This window comes from Hypomesus nipponensis, chromosome 4, assembly GCF_054491055.1.
Source record: "Hypomesus nipponensis isolate SF chromosome 4, ASM5449105v1, whole genome shotgun sequence".
NCBI lineage: Eukaryota > Metazoa > Chordata > Actinopteri > Osmeriformes > Osmeridae > Hypomesus > Hypomesus nipponensis.
In genome coordinates this window covers 11,995,001-12,010,166 of record NC_140364.1, presented here as the reverse complement: position 1 = coordinate 12,010,166, position 15,166 = coordinate 11,995,001, and the positions used below count along the sequence as shown (strand labels likewise).

General features: G+C 48.3%; 2 protein-coding genes across 2 annotated transcripts in view; one reads left to right on the top strand and one right to left on the bottom strand.

The window, feature by feature from the left end:
• Positions 1–1,670: 1,670 nt before the first annotated feature.
• susd5 (sushi domain containing 5) lies at positions 1,671–11,017 on the top strand. Its single transcript, XM_084696007.1, has 7 exons — positions 1,671–1,877; positions 2,693–2,870; positions 6,703–6,812; positions 8,056–8,244; positions 8,784–9,013; positions 9,146–9,241; positions 9,317–11,017. Exons 1-7 carry the CDS (start codon positions 1,784–1,786, stop codon positions 11,015–11,017), a joined length of 2,598 nt encoding a protein of 865 aa, XP_084552133.1. The 5' UTR covers positions 1,671–1,783.
• A 3,385-nt stretch (positions 11,018–14,402) lies between these two features.
• The window catches only part of crtap (cartilage associated protein), a 3,626-nt gene continuing 2,862 nt past the window's right edge, over positions 14,403–15,166 (bottom strand). The window contains exon 7 of the mRNA XM_084696640.1: positions 14,403–14,856. Within this exon, the coding sequence (XP_084552766.1) occupies positions 14,809–14,856 (48 nt within the window). The 3' untranslated portion in view covers positions 14,403–14,808. The remainder of the gene's footprint in view (positions 14,857–15,166) is intronic.

Genomic DNA, 15,166 nt, shown 5'->3' with positions numbered 1-15,166 from the left:
AGCTGAGAGAGAGAGAGAGAGAGCTGAGAGAGAGAGAGAGAGAGAGAGCTGAGAGAGAGAGAGAGAGAGAGCTGAGAGAGAGAGAGAGAGCTGAGAGAGAGCTGAGAGAGAGAGAGACAGAGAGCTGAGAGAGAGAGAGACAGAGAGAGAGACAGAGAGCTGAGAGAGAGCGGGATAGAGCTGAGAGGTGAAAGCAAAAAGGGGGAATGAGAGGAAGGTTGGCCCAGTAAAGAGGAAAAGTGGAAAAGAGGGGGATGTGAAAGACTGGGGAGAAGTAGGTGTGATTTCGCTGGCCGCTTACGAGGATGTATCATTCATCTTCTTTTTTTCTGTCTGTGCCTCAGTTTCTTTACTCTTTTTACTTTCTCTGCCTGGAAGTCACACTAATCATGTTTCTTTGCAAGGTGACCAAGGGCCACCCTCCTCTGTATTCTCCCCTGGTGATGCTGCAAGTGAGAAGATGAGTTCTCCTCAGGTGTGGAGAGAAACCTGCGGAGCCCCTCTTCCCTTCATTACAGAGCAGACAGAGTGGTAGTGTTGAGGCGACGATGTATTTGTAGTCTCTTTTGTCCGTGAAATCTTCCTTATTGTATTGTATCGGACTGTTTTCATATATTCAGTAAAACACTTTTGCACACAAAATTGCAGGTATTATGTTCAATGGGGAGTTTGTTGTGCATAAACATAATGCCCAGTCTTACGTGGGGAAGATGTTTGAATACGGTAAATGTGACCCCCGGCTCACCTTTATCTCTGTACATACAGTGTTTGCGTGTGTTTGTGTGTGTAAGTGTGTGTGTTTGTGTTCTTGTGCAAGAGAGATACATTTATTAGAGAATGTGTGCATTTCTTAAATTTGTTATAGGTTTTCACAGCTGTGTGCTGTATATGTTTCTTTAACTTTATTGGGTCTGTTCTTGCATGCCCCTTCACTGTGTGTTGGTTATCTCCCCGCGCAGACTTGACAGTACAATGCATGCAGCCATGCAGCCAGCTGCTCTCAATGGGAGATGTCCATCCATCTCAATGTGAACACGCGCACACGCACTCACACAAACAAAAACATATACATAACCGTTTCGTTCTGATGTGCGGTTTGATTATTAATAACTAGATGCCAATTTAATTGTGATTTTGGACCTGACGAATGATCCATTCTCGTGGCTGGACAAACTAAATATGTTCATACTTGCTTTATATATTAAGTGTCCCGACCATTACCACCGCCCTCTCTCGCCCTCTTTCTCTCTCTCTCTCTCTCTCTCTCTCTCTCTCTCTCTCTCTCTGTCTCTCTCTCTCTCTCTCTCTCTCTCTCTCTCTGTCTCTCTCTCTGTCTGTCTCTCTCTCTCTCTCTCTCTCTCTCTCTCTCTCTCTCTCTCTCTCTCTCTCTCTCTCTCTCTCTCTCTCTCTCTCCAGATCCCTGTGCGTAAAGACGCAGCTCCACCATCGGTGTTGCTTAGCGCGCGCGGCTACCCACCCTTCAGATTATGTGCTGTGACGTATTTACTAACGGGGATATGTGAGTTTTCACGCCGATGCTCCATATGCTCTGCAAGGCACTATTTGGGGACATAAACCGCGCCTCGCTCCGAACCACACCAACCGTTTCTTTCCGTTTTACCTTTAACATCAACAAGCTCACTTTCGATTATCTCAGTCCATCTCCGGAACCGGCAGGGAAATAACGGGAGTTTCTGTCTCCTCTGTTTTATCAACTTGCAAAGGGACATTTGTGTTGGAACTTTGGACATCCTACGTAACGTCAAAAATAAGTGCTCAGAAAATGTGGGAACGCAATTTCAACAGAAATATAATTTTTTCTTCACTTTTTGGATGGTTGACTTGGATAACGGTTGTCTCTGTCGTTAGCGCCGATGGTAAGTTCTTCTTTGTGACATCCTATGGTACTGTTGCGATAGTGCATTGAAGTGAGAAGCAGTCATCCACACCTGGGTTCTCGTCTCTTGCCTTTCCACACCAACATTTAGGGAGCACATTGTACATTTACAACGACTGGAAGGTAGGACTACATTTATGTAATTAGGATTAAGACAAAAAGTCCAGAGTCAAATTTGATGAACATGCCACGCACCACGTTATGCGCAGTATAAGTGGCATGAGGATAACTGAGAAGTTTTCGATCTCATTGGTCAGCATATAATCGGCAAAGTGGGCATCAGAGCATGTCACGCTCCACATTCTGTCCCGAAAATAAACTTCTCACACAAAAATGCAACATTCAGACGGTCCTGGTTTTTTTCAAGTTTATTTTGTTACATGTCAGTGAACGTGAGTTTGATGGTGATTAAGATGAGTCCACATGAGGGGGGGAAGGTTACTGAGTTCTATATGGCGATCATTAGACCCTATTCACCAGGAACACCACTCATTATCCTCCTGGTGTGGTACAATGAAAGCTTTAAAAGTAGAACGGCTCACTGGTCTGATCCTAGACCAGCTCCTCTCTCCTACCATATTTTAAAGCCTAACCTGAGTAATCTGACCCAGGACCAACAGTTGGACATCAGTCTTTGCTGAGAACCAAAACTGTCACTGCAAGCTATTCTTTTCTTTGTGTCTGTCTCATTCAGTCCCTTCCATCCATTCTATTGTAACTATGCAACCAAAACGTCCTCACCCCTGTGCCAGGGCATGTTCTGTTTGTTCTGTTCTGATGCTCTTCTCTCCCCAGGTCGTGTGTTCCTATTGGACCTCAGGAACACGTCTGACTCCCAAGAGTTGAGGGCGGCTGAACACGCGTGTGTTTCCCATGGCGCCCGGCTGGCCTCGGCCGAGGAGCTACGTCACGCCGTGGTCGAGTGCTCCTTCTCTGAGTGCACCCGTGGTTGGCTCTATGGAGGCACCGTGGGGTAAGACAAACACGCACACACACACACACACACACACTCGTGTGCACACATTACATTTTGGGGTTGAAGAGTGATGTGTGAAAGTGGAAAGGGACAACCGGCAGTTGGAGAACGAGTGGAGAGAGCAGCGTTGTTGAGAAAGAGAGAGAGAGAGAGACAGATGGAGGGAGAAAGGGGGGGGAGAGAGAGAGGTAGAGAGGGAGAGGTGGAAAAGGAGGGAGGGAGGGGGGAAGAGAGGGAAAGGTAGAGAGGGAGAGAGAGAGGGGAGGGAGGGAGGGAGGGAGGGAGGGAGGGAGGGATGGAGGGAGAGAGAGAGAGAGAGAGAGAGAGAGAGAGAGAGAGAGAGAGAGAGAGAGAGAGAGAGAGAGAGAGAGAGAGAGAGAGAGAGAGAGAGAGAGAGAGAGAGAGAGAGAGAGAGAGAGAGAGAAAGGCTCCTCTGTTCATATCTGGAGAGGAGGAAATTCTGAGCTGGGGTGTCATGCCGACAAACGCCTCCATTTACACCTCTCATCTCCACGGTAACACGCTCCATAGCACTCGGGTCCTATACAGAGGAGCGGAGGTCAGAGGAGATAGTGGGCTGACCGAGGGTCTGCTGTCCCTCCTCTGTTCATAGACATGGACTTCTGGGTTCCCATGACAGTCACCTCAGTGTATGTTGACATGGGTTGCAGGTTCGATGGTTGGTTTCAGGTATGATGAATGGATGAATTTACAGTGTTAGCCTGTTAGTCAGCGCAGCGGTGGTTAAAGTGTTTTAAGATTTGAAAAAGCAACGGCAAAATGGCTGCCTGTTCCTTAAAATGGCCCCAGAGTGATGGCTGTTTGTAGAAAGACACATTGTCTGTCTGAATCTCTCTCTCTCTCTCTCTCTCTCTCTCTTTTTTCTCCCTCACTGGGTTTACCAATGGACAGCAGCTTTCACACCCTCTTACCATGTTTCGCAGTGTATCATTCATCCATCTCTTCATCCTTACACTGTGTGTACATCTCTCCCTCACTCGCCCCTCTCCCTCACTCGCCCTTCTCCCTCACTCGCCCCTCTCCCTCACTCGCTCCTCTCCCTCACTCGCCCCTCTCCCTCACTCGCTCCACTCCCTCACTCGCCCCTCTCCCCTCACTCGCCCCTCTCCCTTACTCGCTCCTCTCCCTCACTCGCCCCTCTCCCTCACTCGCCCCTCGCCCCTCTCCCTCACTCCCCTCTCTCCCTCACTCCCCCCTCTCCCTCACTCCCCCCTCTCCCTCTATGTAAGCTGTTCTCATATCTCTGTTTTAGTGGTAGCGAGGAAAATGACTGTCGGCCAAAATGATAAAAGCTCAACAAGATTTGATGAGATACAGCTTTGCTTCTTTTCCTCCCATTGGCACTGGCACACACACCAGTGTGTGTTCTCCAGTGTTTGGTATGTTCATGCATGTAGCAGGGAAAACATCTTTGATCAAGTTAGATTGCATGTGATCAGGCAGCTTGCTGCCTTCACTCTGACATCGCTCTGAGACTGCACTCTGAGACTGCACTCTGAGACCTCCTATAGGGTTCTGGTATATGTCCCATACAGGCCTGCGTTGAGTCATATCTCCCCACCCAGATCTTATGTACGTGCTGTAACCTCCTTACATTCTACTTCACTCTCCAAGATCACTAGCAGATGTACTGGTATCCAACGCAGCCCAGACCCCAGCCCAGTAATCACTGAAACAATAGGCTTTCCGCTCACTGATTGATGAGAAGTTTTCATTAAGTAGAACATGTTATGTCCCAGAATCAGATTCACCTTTATTACGTCGCCCTTGAGGTAGCCTGTGTCGTTTCTGTTTCAAATGTTGGTTGCCAAAGGTATTTAACAGCAGGGTTACAAAGCAGTGTGTTTATGGAAACGCGCACACACCACACACGCCCCTCACACGCCCCTCACACACTTGTGCATGCACACACTCACAGTCACACACACAGACCGACAGACACGCATACAGACACACACCATTTTCTGTGGGTGAGACCTTGTCTCGTGACTCATAATCAACAGGTTGGTGTCAGAAGCACAAGGATGTGGAGTAGATCATCACTCTCCCTCCTCTCTCATTCCGTCTTTATTCCATCCGTCTTTCCCTCTTCTCTCCTTCCCTCGCTGTAACTCTCATCCTCCCGTCTGCTTTTTTCTTTTTTCTTTTGTCCATCAACCCCCCCACCCAAACCTTCTCCCTCTCCTTTCCTATCACACTCCAAAAGAATCAGGTTTCTTCCCAGAGGTGATCTGAGTTTGGGTCCACCCAAACTCTAAGCTTGCTGGGGCTTCATAAAGGCCTCACCAAGACTTCTCACATGGTCTCAGGAGCACAGGAAGGCTCACACGTGATTCTGAGGAATTATAATGAGGTCCAGTTTGATTTTACAGGGTGAAAGTGTTGCGCACCACTTCAGCCCTCCCCGGGAAGACACCCACTCTTTGCAGGCACAAACACAGATAAAAGTACACACTCTCACACATACACACACACACTCTCACACACACACCTTTTCACCTCCCTCTTACCTGTCACATAGCTGTCACGGCAACCAAACAAAATACCAGGAGAGGGGTTGTTCTCTAAAAGAGACTGATTTAGACACTCCTCCCCCCCATTCAACCCGCTACACAGGCCTTTGGTCTTTTCCAGTAATAGTTGTGTCATTTAAGGTAAAGGGGACTTGTGAAATGACTCAGGAAAAGGGCAGACGGTGAGTCTCCTCTTTTTCTTCCTCCCTCCTTGTCCCTCTCTCACACTCACGCGCTCGTCTCACTCCCAGCGAGAGGTAGTTTAATACTGTTTAAAACGGTTTGTCTGTGTTTTCTTTCAGTCTCTTTGCGTATGTTTTCTCAGTGATTCTGTGTTTTTCCTTCCAGCCAGTTGTCCTTATAAGCTGATAAAGAGGCTGAATTGAGAGTGTTACAAGGCATATGAGTCACACAGAATCACACACACTCTCTCTCACACACACACACACCCACACACACACCACACACACACACCATGATGCCAGTCTGCCAGATTCTTTCCATCTGCTGATACTATGATTAACACACACATAGTTTAATAGCTTTTTAAAATTATTTATTTATTTAGTTGCACAAAATCTTTAATTTTATTGGTAAATTATCTGATAGATTTTCTCATCCTGGTCAGAATCAGGAGCAAAAGCAAATGTACATTGCAGTGATCTAACTCTTCTTCTCTACTAATCTATTTAAAATCTATAGAACATTTGGAACTACTGGTGTCTTTTGAGTGGTTGGGATTGGCTGCTTCTGTCACTGAAGAAAGAGAGTTGACCTTATTTGCAATGGTTCATTTCCATTTAGTCATTTAGCAGACGCTCTGCGTCACACTTCATTAAACTGCGCTTTTATTTGGGTGTATTTCCTTTTTGTTCATAGGGAACTGTATATTGTTACATACTATACATGCAATTGTACATCCGATCGGGTAAATATAGTATCACATAGTCCCCAGAGGTTATGGCTGTCAGTGTCAGGCTGATCATGGCATGCCTTATTAAGATTTGTATTAAACAGCAACTCTGGTGGTGCCAATGATTCCTGTGTTTGTTTGTTTGCATAGTATAGGTTGGGATGTGTGTGCAGTAGTCTGGTTGGGATGTGTTTCCCTTTCACACAGACACACACACACACAGACACAGACACAGACACACACGCACACGCACACGCACACACACACACACACACATACATCATCCAAAGCAGCTCCTGCAGAAGAGTGACTTTATGGAACATAAATGCAGCAGGACAGGACAGGGACAGGACTGCGGTGTAACGTGTGTCTCTCCCGGCAGGACCACAGTGTGCAGCAATGTGGGCAGTGCTCTGAAGGCTGTGGACGTGAAGACAGAGAACGCAACAGAGGACACCACACACCTGCATGCCTTCTGCGTCAAAGACACGGGTAAGCACACACAGACGCACACACAGACGCACACACACTCAGGCACACTCACAAAATGTAAATCAAATGGATGTTGAGTGTGCTTGGAGTGCTTGGAAGATGTGTGTGTATGTGTGTGTGTGTGTGAGTTGTTTAAGTGAGCTCGTTCACAGTCTCTGCCCTGAGACGTTTACCAAGGAGTGAAAGAAGCAGTGTTCCTGCATACCTCCTCCCTCCTTCCTCACCCATCCTCTCTCCATCCTCCCTCCCTCCCTCCTCCCTCCATCCTCCCTCCATCCTCTCTCTTCCCTCCTTCCCTCCTTCCCTCCTTCCCTCCTTCCCTCCTTCCCTCCCTCCCTCCCTCCCTCCCTCCCTCCCTCCCTCCCTCTCTACCTCCCTCCCTCCTTCCATCCTCTCTCTCTTCCCTCCATCTTCTCCTGCCCACCATTCTCCCCCCTCCCTCCCTCCCTCCCTCCCTCCCTCCCTCCCTCCCTCCCTCCCTCCCTCCCTCCCTCCCTCCCTCCCTCCCTCCCTCCCTCCCTCTCTCTTCCCTCCTTCCCTCCCTCCCTCCCTCCCTCCCTCCCCCTCTCTCTCTCTTCCCTCCATCCTTCATGGTATCCCAGTCTCCTCTCATTCCTGTGTTTACTCAAGTCTGTTTGTGTGTTTCTCCACGGATCCATGTGTGGGGCTCTCACCCTCTCTATTAATTAGAGCAGAACCTGTCCAGTTGATTTACTTAAGCCATAAAATGCATAGGATATCAATCAGAGCAGGCAATGTGCAAACACAGCCAGTTCCAGACCAACAACCACCCCTCATTAGACAGTTAACAGTGTGAACAAATGGGTGAAACAATCAATATATTTTTTTGCCTTCCACCGGAGGCTTGGCCCTGGCAGCTACACCCATCCCACCCCTCCAGATCCGGGGGAAACCCAGAAGGAAGAAGGGGGTTAGGACCAGGGAGTGTTTATTGAGCGGATGTCTGTTGGACGCCACCCAGGGCTAATCTCCTGGGGTCTCGACTCCTAAACAGGAGAGTCACTGTGGCAGCTCACACAGTACACACACTTACGTTGGCCTGGGGCCTCTGATGGCCAGGGCATCAGTGGTTCTGGTGCTTGGTAAGCCGCTCGCTTACCAGAGGTGGTTCTTTACAAGAAGTGTAGTCTCCCGATCCAAACTCACATTCGTCCTGTTCACAACTTGTGTAAATTCATCATGCCGCTGTTCCCCAAGTAACCGGTGTGTGTGTCGTCGACAGGCGTTCCATGTGGAGACCCCCCATCTTTCCCAAACACTCGTCTCCAGGGGCACACTGGGTTTGAGCTTGGCGACGAGCTGCTGTACTCGTGCGTCCCGGGTCATGTAATGCCCAGCGGGCACAGCGTCTTCAGTCTGCTGTGCGACAGCTGTGCGGAGTGGTACGGACTGGTACAGCCCTGTGTTAAAGGTACGTGTGTGTGTGTGTGTGTGTGTGTGAGAGAGAGAGAGAGAGAGAGAGAGAGAGAGAGAGAGAGAGAGAGAGAGAGAGAGAGAGAGAGAGAGAGAGAAAGAGAGAGAGAGAGAGAGAGGGTGGGTGGCTGTGCTAAAACCTCCCATTTCTGTTTCAAAGCATTGTTGACCTCTGACCTGCACAAAAAGCACCAGTAAGTTAGTAACTTCCTTGTGGTCAGTACTGACATCTGAGAACAAAGGTGAGTGGGGCTTCGTTTTGGAACGACTAGCAAACAGAGTCCCAGTTGTGAGAGAGGATAAAAACGGCGGCCATGACACTTCAGTGTGAGATGCCAGTGGCCCTGCTCCATGTCCCGGCTGGTTAACGTTTTCAAGTCTCACTTCAGTTCAATGACAGTGAAAATAACGTTCCAGGTCCTTCTTCTTCTTCTCCTATGACTTTAAATGTTTTATTTTTCTTCTTCTGTGCGTGTTTGCATCTGTCTGCTGTGTTTGATGTTTCTTTTCTCTCTCTCTCTTTCCCTGGCTCTACAGATGGAACGGAACCTCACATCGACTATGAGGACAAGTTCACAGGCGACCACCACCTCGCCTACGAAGACCCTGAGGACCTCTCTGAGGACGAGCAACTAGAGGAGGCGCAGGGGGAAGTACAGGAGGAGGCGCAGGGGGAGGTACAGGAGGAGGTGCAGGGGGAGGTACAGGAGGACGTGGCAGAAGAGGAGGACAAGGAGGAGGAGCACAGGAGCCAGGAACAGCAGGAAGCAAGCTTCAGCGTGGAGGGAGGAGAGGACATGGCGGAGGAGGCAGGAGAGGAGGAGGCAGGAGAGGACGAGGCAGGAGAGGAGGAGGCAGGAGAGGAGGATGGAGGAGAGGAGACGGCAGCGCCGGAGGAAGAGGGAGAAGACAGAGGAGGAGAGGAGATGTCTGTGGGAGAGGAGCAGCAGGAGGAGGAGGAGGGACGGCTGACCGGAGGAGAAGAGGAGGAAGATGTGGTGGAGGGGGTGGAGGGGGTGGATTCCAGCGATAGTCCTGGGGAGGAGCAGGAGGAGGTGCTAGGGACGGAGGCGGATGCCGGGGTGGTGACTGAGGCGCCGGTCTCTCTGCTCTCCCAGAAACATCTGTTCTGGTTCCCCTCCGAGGCCTTCCAGGAGGCGGGAGATCCTGTGCCCACCCAGCCGCCAATCATACAGCCCCCACCCTCTGATGGAGACAACCGTGTCAAAGCTTCAGGCAGTGATACAGAGGATGTAAAAGAGGATGACAGTCAGGAAAGTCATTACAAGCAGCCAGATGACCCCTTTGATGACAGCCATGTTGAACTTGAAGACCACGACAAAGAAGATCTCAATAGCCATGAAGAGATAGATCACGGTGTCCATGACGACCATGAACACATCGATCACGATGGTCACGATGGCGTTGTCGATGTCGACCATGACGATCATGACAAACACGACGATCACGACGAACACTACAACCATAGTAAACACGAAGACAACCATGAGAAGGGCGGTCGCTATGACGACGATGATGACCAAGAGGAGCACTATGACATGGGTGAACATGAAGATGACCGTGACAGTGTTCTCTATGGCAACCAAGGAGAACACGTTGTCCGTGAGGACGACCATGACGACCATGACGACCATGATCACCATGACGACCATGACAACCATGATCACCATGACGACCATGACGACCATGATCACCATGATCACCATGACAACCATGATCACCATGATCACCATGATGACCACGATCACCATGATGACGTAACCGATGACCACGATGACCACACTGACCACTCGGAGGAACATTCAGACCCTGACAGTCACCCGGACGATCATGATCACTCCGATGACCACGACACCAGTGAGGACCAAGATGACCATGACGAAGACAGTGACCATGACCGCTACGACGACCACGATGATCATGACGACCACGACAGTCACGAAGATCACGACGACCACGAACACCATGTGGCACCTCCGGTCGTCATACCGACGGACGACCCTCAGAACGTGACCCAGGAAGGAGCAGGGAGAGAACAGACGGCCAGCACAGAGGAGTTGTGGCTGGACGGATATCCGGTCGTTCCTGACGAGACGGAGAAAGTGGGTGACAGCTCCACAGAGGAGGGGCCAGGATCAGAAGAACCGGAGGAGGATCTCATCGTCAAGGGGACAGACAGTCCCAATGAGGTAGAGATGAGCCAGCCCACCGCCTTCACCAGCTTCTCCCAGTCCCCCTCACAGGGAGCAGAGGAAGGCTGGCCTGGACTCGCCCACACCACCTCCCCCGACCATCTCACACCTGAGCCCACGGACCCCCCCTCCGACTCCACCACGGACGACTACACAGTGGCCCCTGGACCGGACACCTGGGAGGACGCCACCACCGAGCACGTGCACCACTTCCCGGACCACGGCCTCCGACCCACCGCGCGGGATGATGACATCACGGGGCTGGAGGAGGAGCGTGCCGATGGCAACATGACTCAAAGAGCCAGGGAGGGGGGGGAGGGGGGGGAGGTGGGGGAGGCAGCCTGCACGGACGAGGACTGTCCTCCCCCTCCTCCCCCGTCATCGGGCCGCGGCCCCACGGTGGCGGCCATCGTGGTGGCGGTGTGCGCGGTTGCCGCGGCAGCCGTCGCCGGGGCGTGGTGTTACCGGAGGAGACAGCGGAAGACCTCGCTGTACGAGATGAACGGGAAGGGGCAGAGTCCAAGTGGCCAGCAGATAGAGATGCAGCAGAAGGTCTAAAAGAGAGGGGAAGAGAGAGGGAGGGGAGACCGAGAGGGGAGACACTGAGGGGCTGCAAAGACAGTCTGGAGGAGGGCTGCTAAGGGGGGAGGGAAGGGGGAGGTGTGAGCTGAACAACTATGGCCCTGTCCAAAGAGAGACGTCTCTCTGGACAGGGCCTTGGTCTGTGAAGACAGACAACTGGCGAGTTGAGTGAAGAGGAAGATAAGCGACTGAGCTAAAGCTAGCAGGAGCTCATATCTGAGACGAGATGGGACTTTTCCCCTAAAAGCCCTGGGACATTGTGGTACAGATTCATTGGTGTTGTTACTGTGTTATTACTGTGTGCTCGTGTTATTTCGACATCACTGACTTAAAAGGTTTTTGTTATCCTGATCATTTTGATATTGATAATTAGCTTCTTGTTTTCTCATGACAAACGTGTTGAATCCACACCTCAGGTGCGACACGCTGGGGGGACGGCCTCAAACTGACGACCCAGCACTGTCAGTCCAACAGTTTAGACATGATTGCAAGAGAAGAGGACAAGATAGATGACAGGAAAAAAAGAGAAAGAGAGCGAGAGAGAAATTCTCATGTGGAGACTTCTTGCCTGGTAAGGTTGTCTTGTTGGTTTTGACAGAGTCTGCTGGTGAGATTAAGAGGGGGAGTCCAGACTGCCGACTCAGCCCTGCAAGAAAGAGACAAGAAAGAGTGTGTTTGTCTGTGTGTGTGTGTGATAGAGAGAGCGCGAGAGCTGATGTTTGTGCATGCAGATACGGGTGCAGGAGTGTGTATTTGTGTTACAGATGGGTGTGTGTCTGTCTGTGTGTGTGTGTGTGTGTGTGTACGTATGGGTGTGTATGTGTGTCCCACTTCAGTGTGAGCTGTCGGTCCACAGCGTGACGTGTCAGGAGTCAGGAGTCCAGCGTCTGCGCCCGGCGATGCCACAGGCACACACTGGGACGGGAGATCAAATGATTTTATACAACCACATCAACCTGCTAAAGTTGAGCAGACAGACAGACAGACAGACAGACAGACAGACAGACAGACAGACAGACAGACAGACAGACAGACAGACAGACAGACAGACAGACAGACAGACAGACAAATAGACAGGTATACAGATAGACAGGTAGACAGATAGCCATTGCCCTTACTCGTATTATAAAATGTAATTTGTAATTAAGTTCCCAAATGTGTGTCATGGATGTCAGGGGAAACTGTCATATGATACTGAATAGTGTATATTGTAACCTGTTGAACTGTTTTGAACTGTTTGTTTAAAATCTGTGATTTTTCTTTATTTCGAAACTATAGAATTTAGAACTATAGAACACTGATAATGTCATTTGAACAACTTCAACATACAAATATGGAGTTCAATAATTGAAAAGGTAACTATTAAAAAACAACAACAATGCGGTATTTTCTAAGTGAGTAAGTCAGCAATACTGTATAAATGCAATAAAAAGGAAATATAAGAGGTTACTGTAAACTATAATCACATTACATCTTCTTTTTCATGTATTTAAGTTACTGACAAGTTCTCTCCTATATGCTCTGTTGTAAAAAGCTTAAATATTCAGTGTTGAAAAGCTGTTTGTTTTTAGTCCACTGTGTTTTGGTCAGGGATTGTTTCTGGGTTGAGACAAGGGAAAAGGCACTGGATCTGGGTCAATGACTATTTGCAAATATTAAATACTTGGTGTGCACTCAGTGCAACATTAACTAATAGAACAGTTCTTTCCAAAAAAAAGTGCAAAGTCACAGAATAAGAGTAAGTCAAATACAGATGTAATATTTTACAATAAATAATTTTGATCCAGGCCTTTTCTTTGCGTAAGGGGATGTCTGTTCGTGTAAATAATTTAACTGCTTTATGTGCTGTCTTTTCGGAAAGGATGTTACAACAGCAAACCACAAACTCTTTATCTTCATGTCAAAACAGGGTCAGCTTATTCAGGTACATTAGTTTCTTACATACACACACACAGGTAGTTTATAACACACCCCTTGGTGAAAGCAGACGTAGAAAGCTGGTATAGGCCCATGTGGGACAGGATATTTCCAGACTTCACAGTCCACTTTGGAGGGATCATCTCATCTCCATTCTTCTCTATTCTACTGCTCCACATCTTAAGTCATACAGGATCTATTATCAAACATAATTGTTACAGTCAGAAAGATACCTGTAAAGATGAGTTTGAATGAGGTCAAGTAGGCCAAGACAGTGAGACTGTAGATTATCAAGATTATGTGTTTTTTTTTTTTTTAGCATTTTATGTTTGTCACCATGATATCAACATGAGTGATGGAGATCAATGAGATCAGACTGAAAGTAGGAAAGTGTGTATAAAGTAATATGTCCATAAAATGTTTGTTTTTTTGTTGCTTTATATGACATCATTGCCTTATCATTGTCTTGTCCTTCTTAATCACTTTCAGAAGGTGCTTGTGTGTTGTCGAAAGGAAGTGTAAATGGGAGATAGTTCATAATAAACACATACATCTGTGACACTGTGTAAACTGCAACCCCTGTCACTGAACTCATTTGTGTGTGTGTGTGTGAGTGTGAGTGTGTGTGACTGTCGGGTCACATCAAGGAGTGTGTTCATGTTCTATGACCTCTGTTTCACACGATTGGAATTTGACCGAAACCCGTTCTAAACTCTGACCCCAGTAGTCCCTGTGATGTCGCCGATCAACCCTCTAACCCTAAACGTTCCATCACATAGATACGTAGACGGAAATGGAGAAGACTTGGAGAGATCGGTAGAGATAAAGAGTGAGAGGGAAGGAAGGAAGTAAAGAGGAAAAGGAGATGGAGAGAGGAATAGACACTAAGAAGAAAGCAGAGCGTAGGAGCGATGGAGACGGGAAGAGAGGAGAGATTTTTCAGATTTTTCTCACTTTCGTGTGATAAACTACACGGAGGCACGATGTTCAAACATTATTAAACGACTCAGTGTTTTCTCTGGCTCGTCTCCCTCTCTCGGTAACAGCTCAGGGCTGATCCGGTGTCATCAAACGAGGGGATGCACTTCCACTTGCCCTGCCCTCCTCCAGTCCTACACCCTCTCCTACCTGCTCTCTCTCCTGTAGCAGCACCCCCTTTCGGTCAGAGTCAAGCCTTCTGTCTTTTACATTCTCTCCATCCTTTTTCCTCTTTCTCTCCCTCTGACACCGATCTCCCAAATCACACCAATGTTACAGTCGGAAACACCTAGTTGCAACACAGCACTTGGACACCCTGAACAACATACATTTCCTGTTACATAATTCACTTTTTCAATAGTTGCATTAGCAGTTAGCTGCATTTACCCCTGGGAGGATGAAGTGTTTGGGTGACCAGTATTTTGTGATTAGTTGCGATGAATGAGGTCAATATATTCACAGCGGAAACAAATATTTTTTACTTTATTGTAAAACAACAATTTGATCATTTCAGTGAACTGTTTGATTTCATGAACATGAACATTCTGTAAAGGGGGAGTGAGCGCACAGCTGTGACGGCAGGTTCCCCACCTTCATCATCCTCATCCTCATCCCTTAGTCACTAATGTGTCCATGCCTCTAAGGTGTACATGTTAGTGCACGTGATCAAGACGTATAAAAAAAAAATACATTTAGGATCTAAATCTGCATGTAAATATAAAACCGACTGTGATCAGAGCGTCTCAAACCACCAAATAAATACAGCACAGGGGAAGGGGTCAGAGGTTAGGGTGTTACCATAGAAAAACCCTCTTGTTGTCCATTTGCTATCTGGTCATTTCTTTTTTACTTTCAGTGTGTAAAAAAACGTGCTACTGCTCGTGATCCAGGAACTCATCTAGAAACTCGAACACTTCTCCCTGTGAACACACACACACACACACACACAGGTTCAGGTGTGGCCTCCACTGGTAGAATACTAAACAAATCAGCATTGTACCGCCACCCTGTGGTTATTTCTGGTATTGCAAGCTGATAAACAGGCCACATTGTCCTTCAGGATACTCAGTCGTGTGATGTTAAAGAGGAATCTGTTCATCTTTCTGTTGTTTACCTTCCTCAGAACCATTACTCACAAATCAGCTGAACCCAAAACATGACTGGTTTCATGGTAATCTTGCATGAGCTGTTCAGAGATCTAATAATCAGGACTAGCAATTCTTGTGTGTC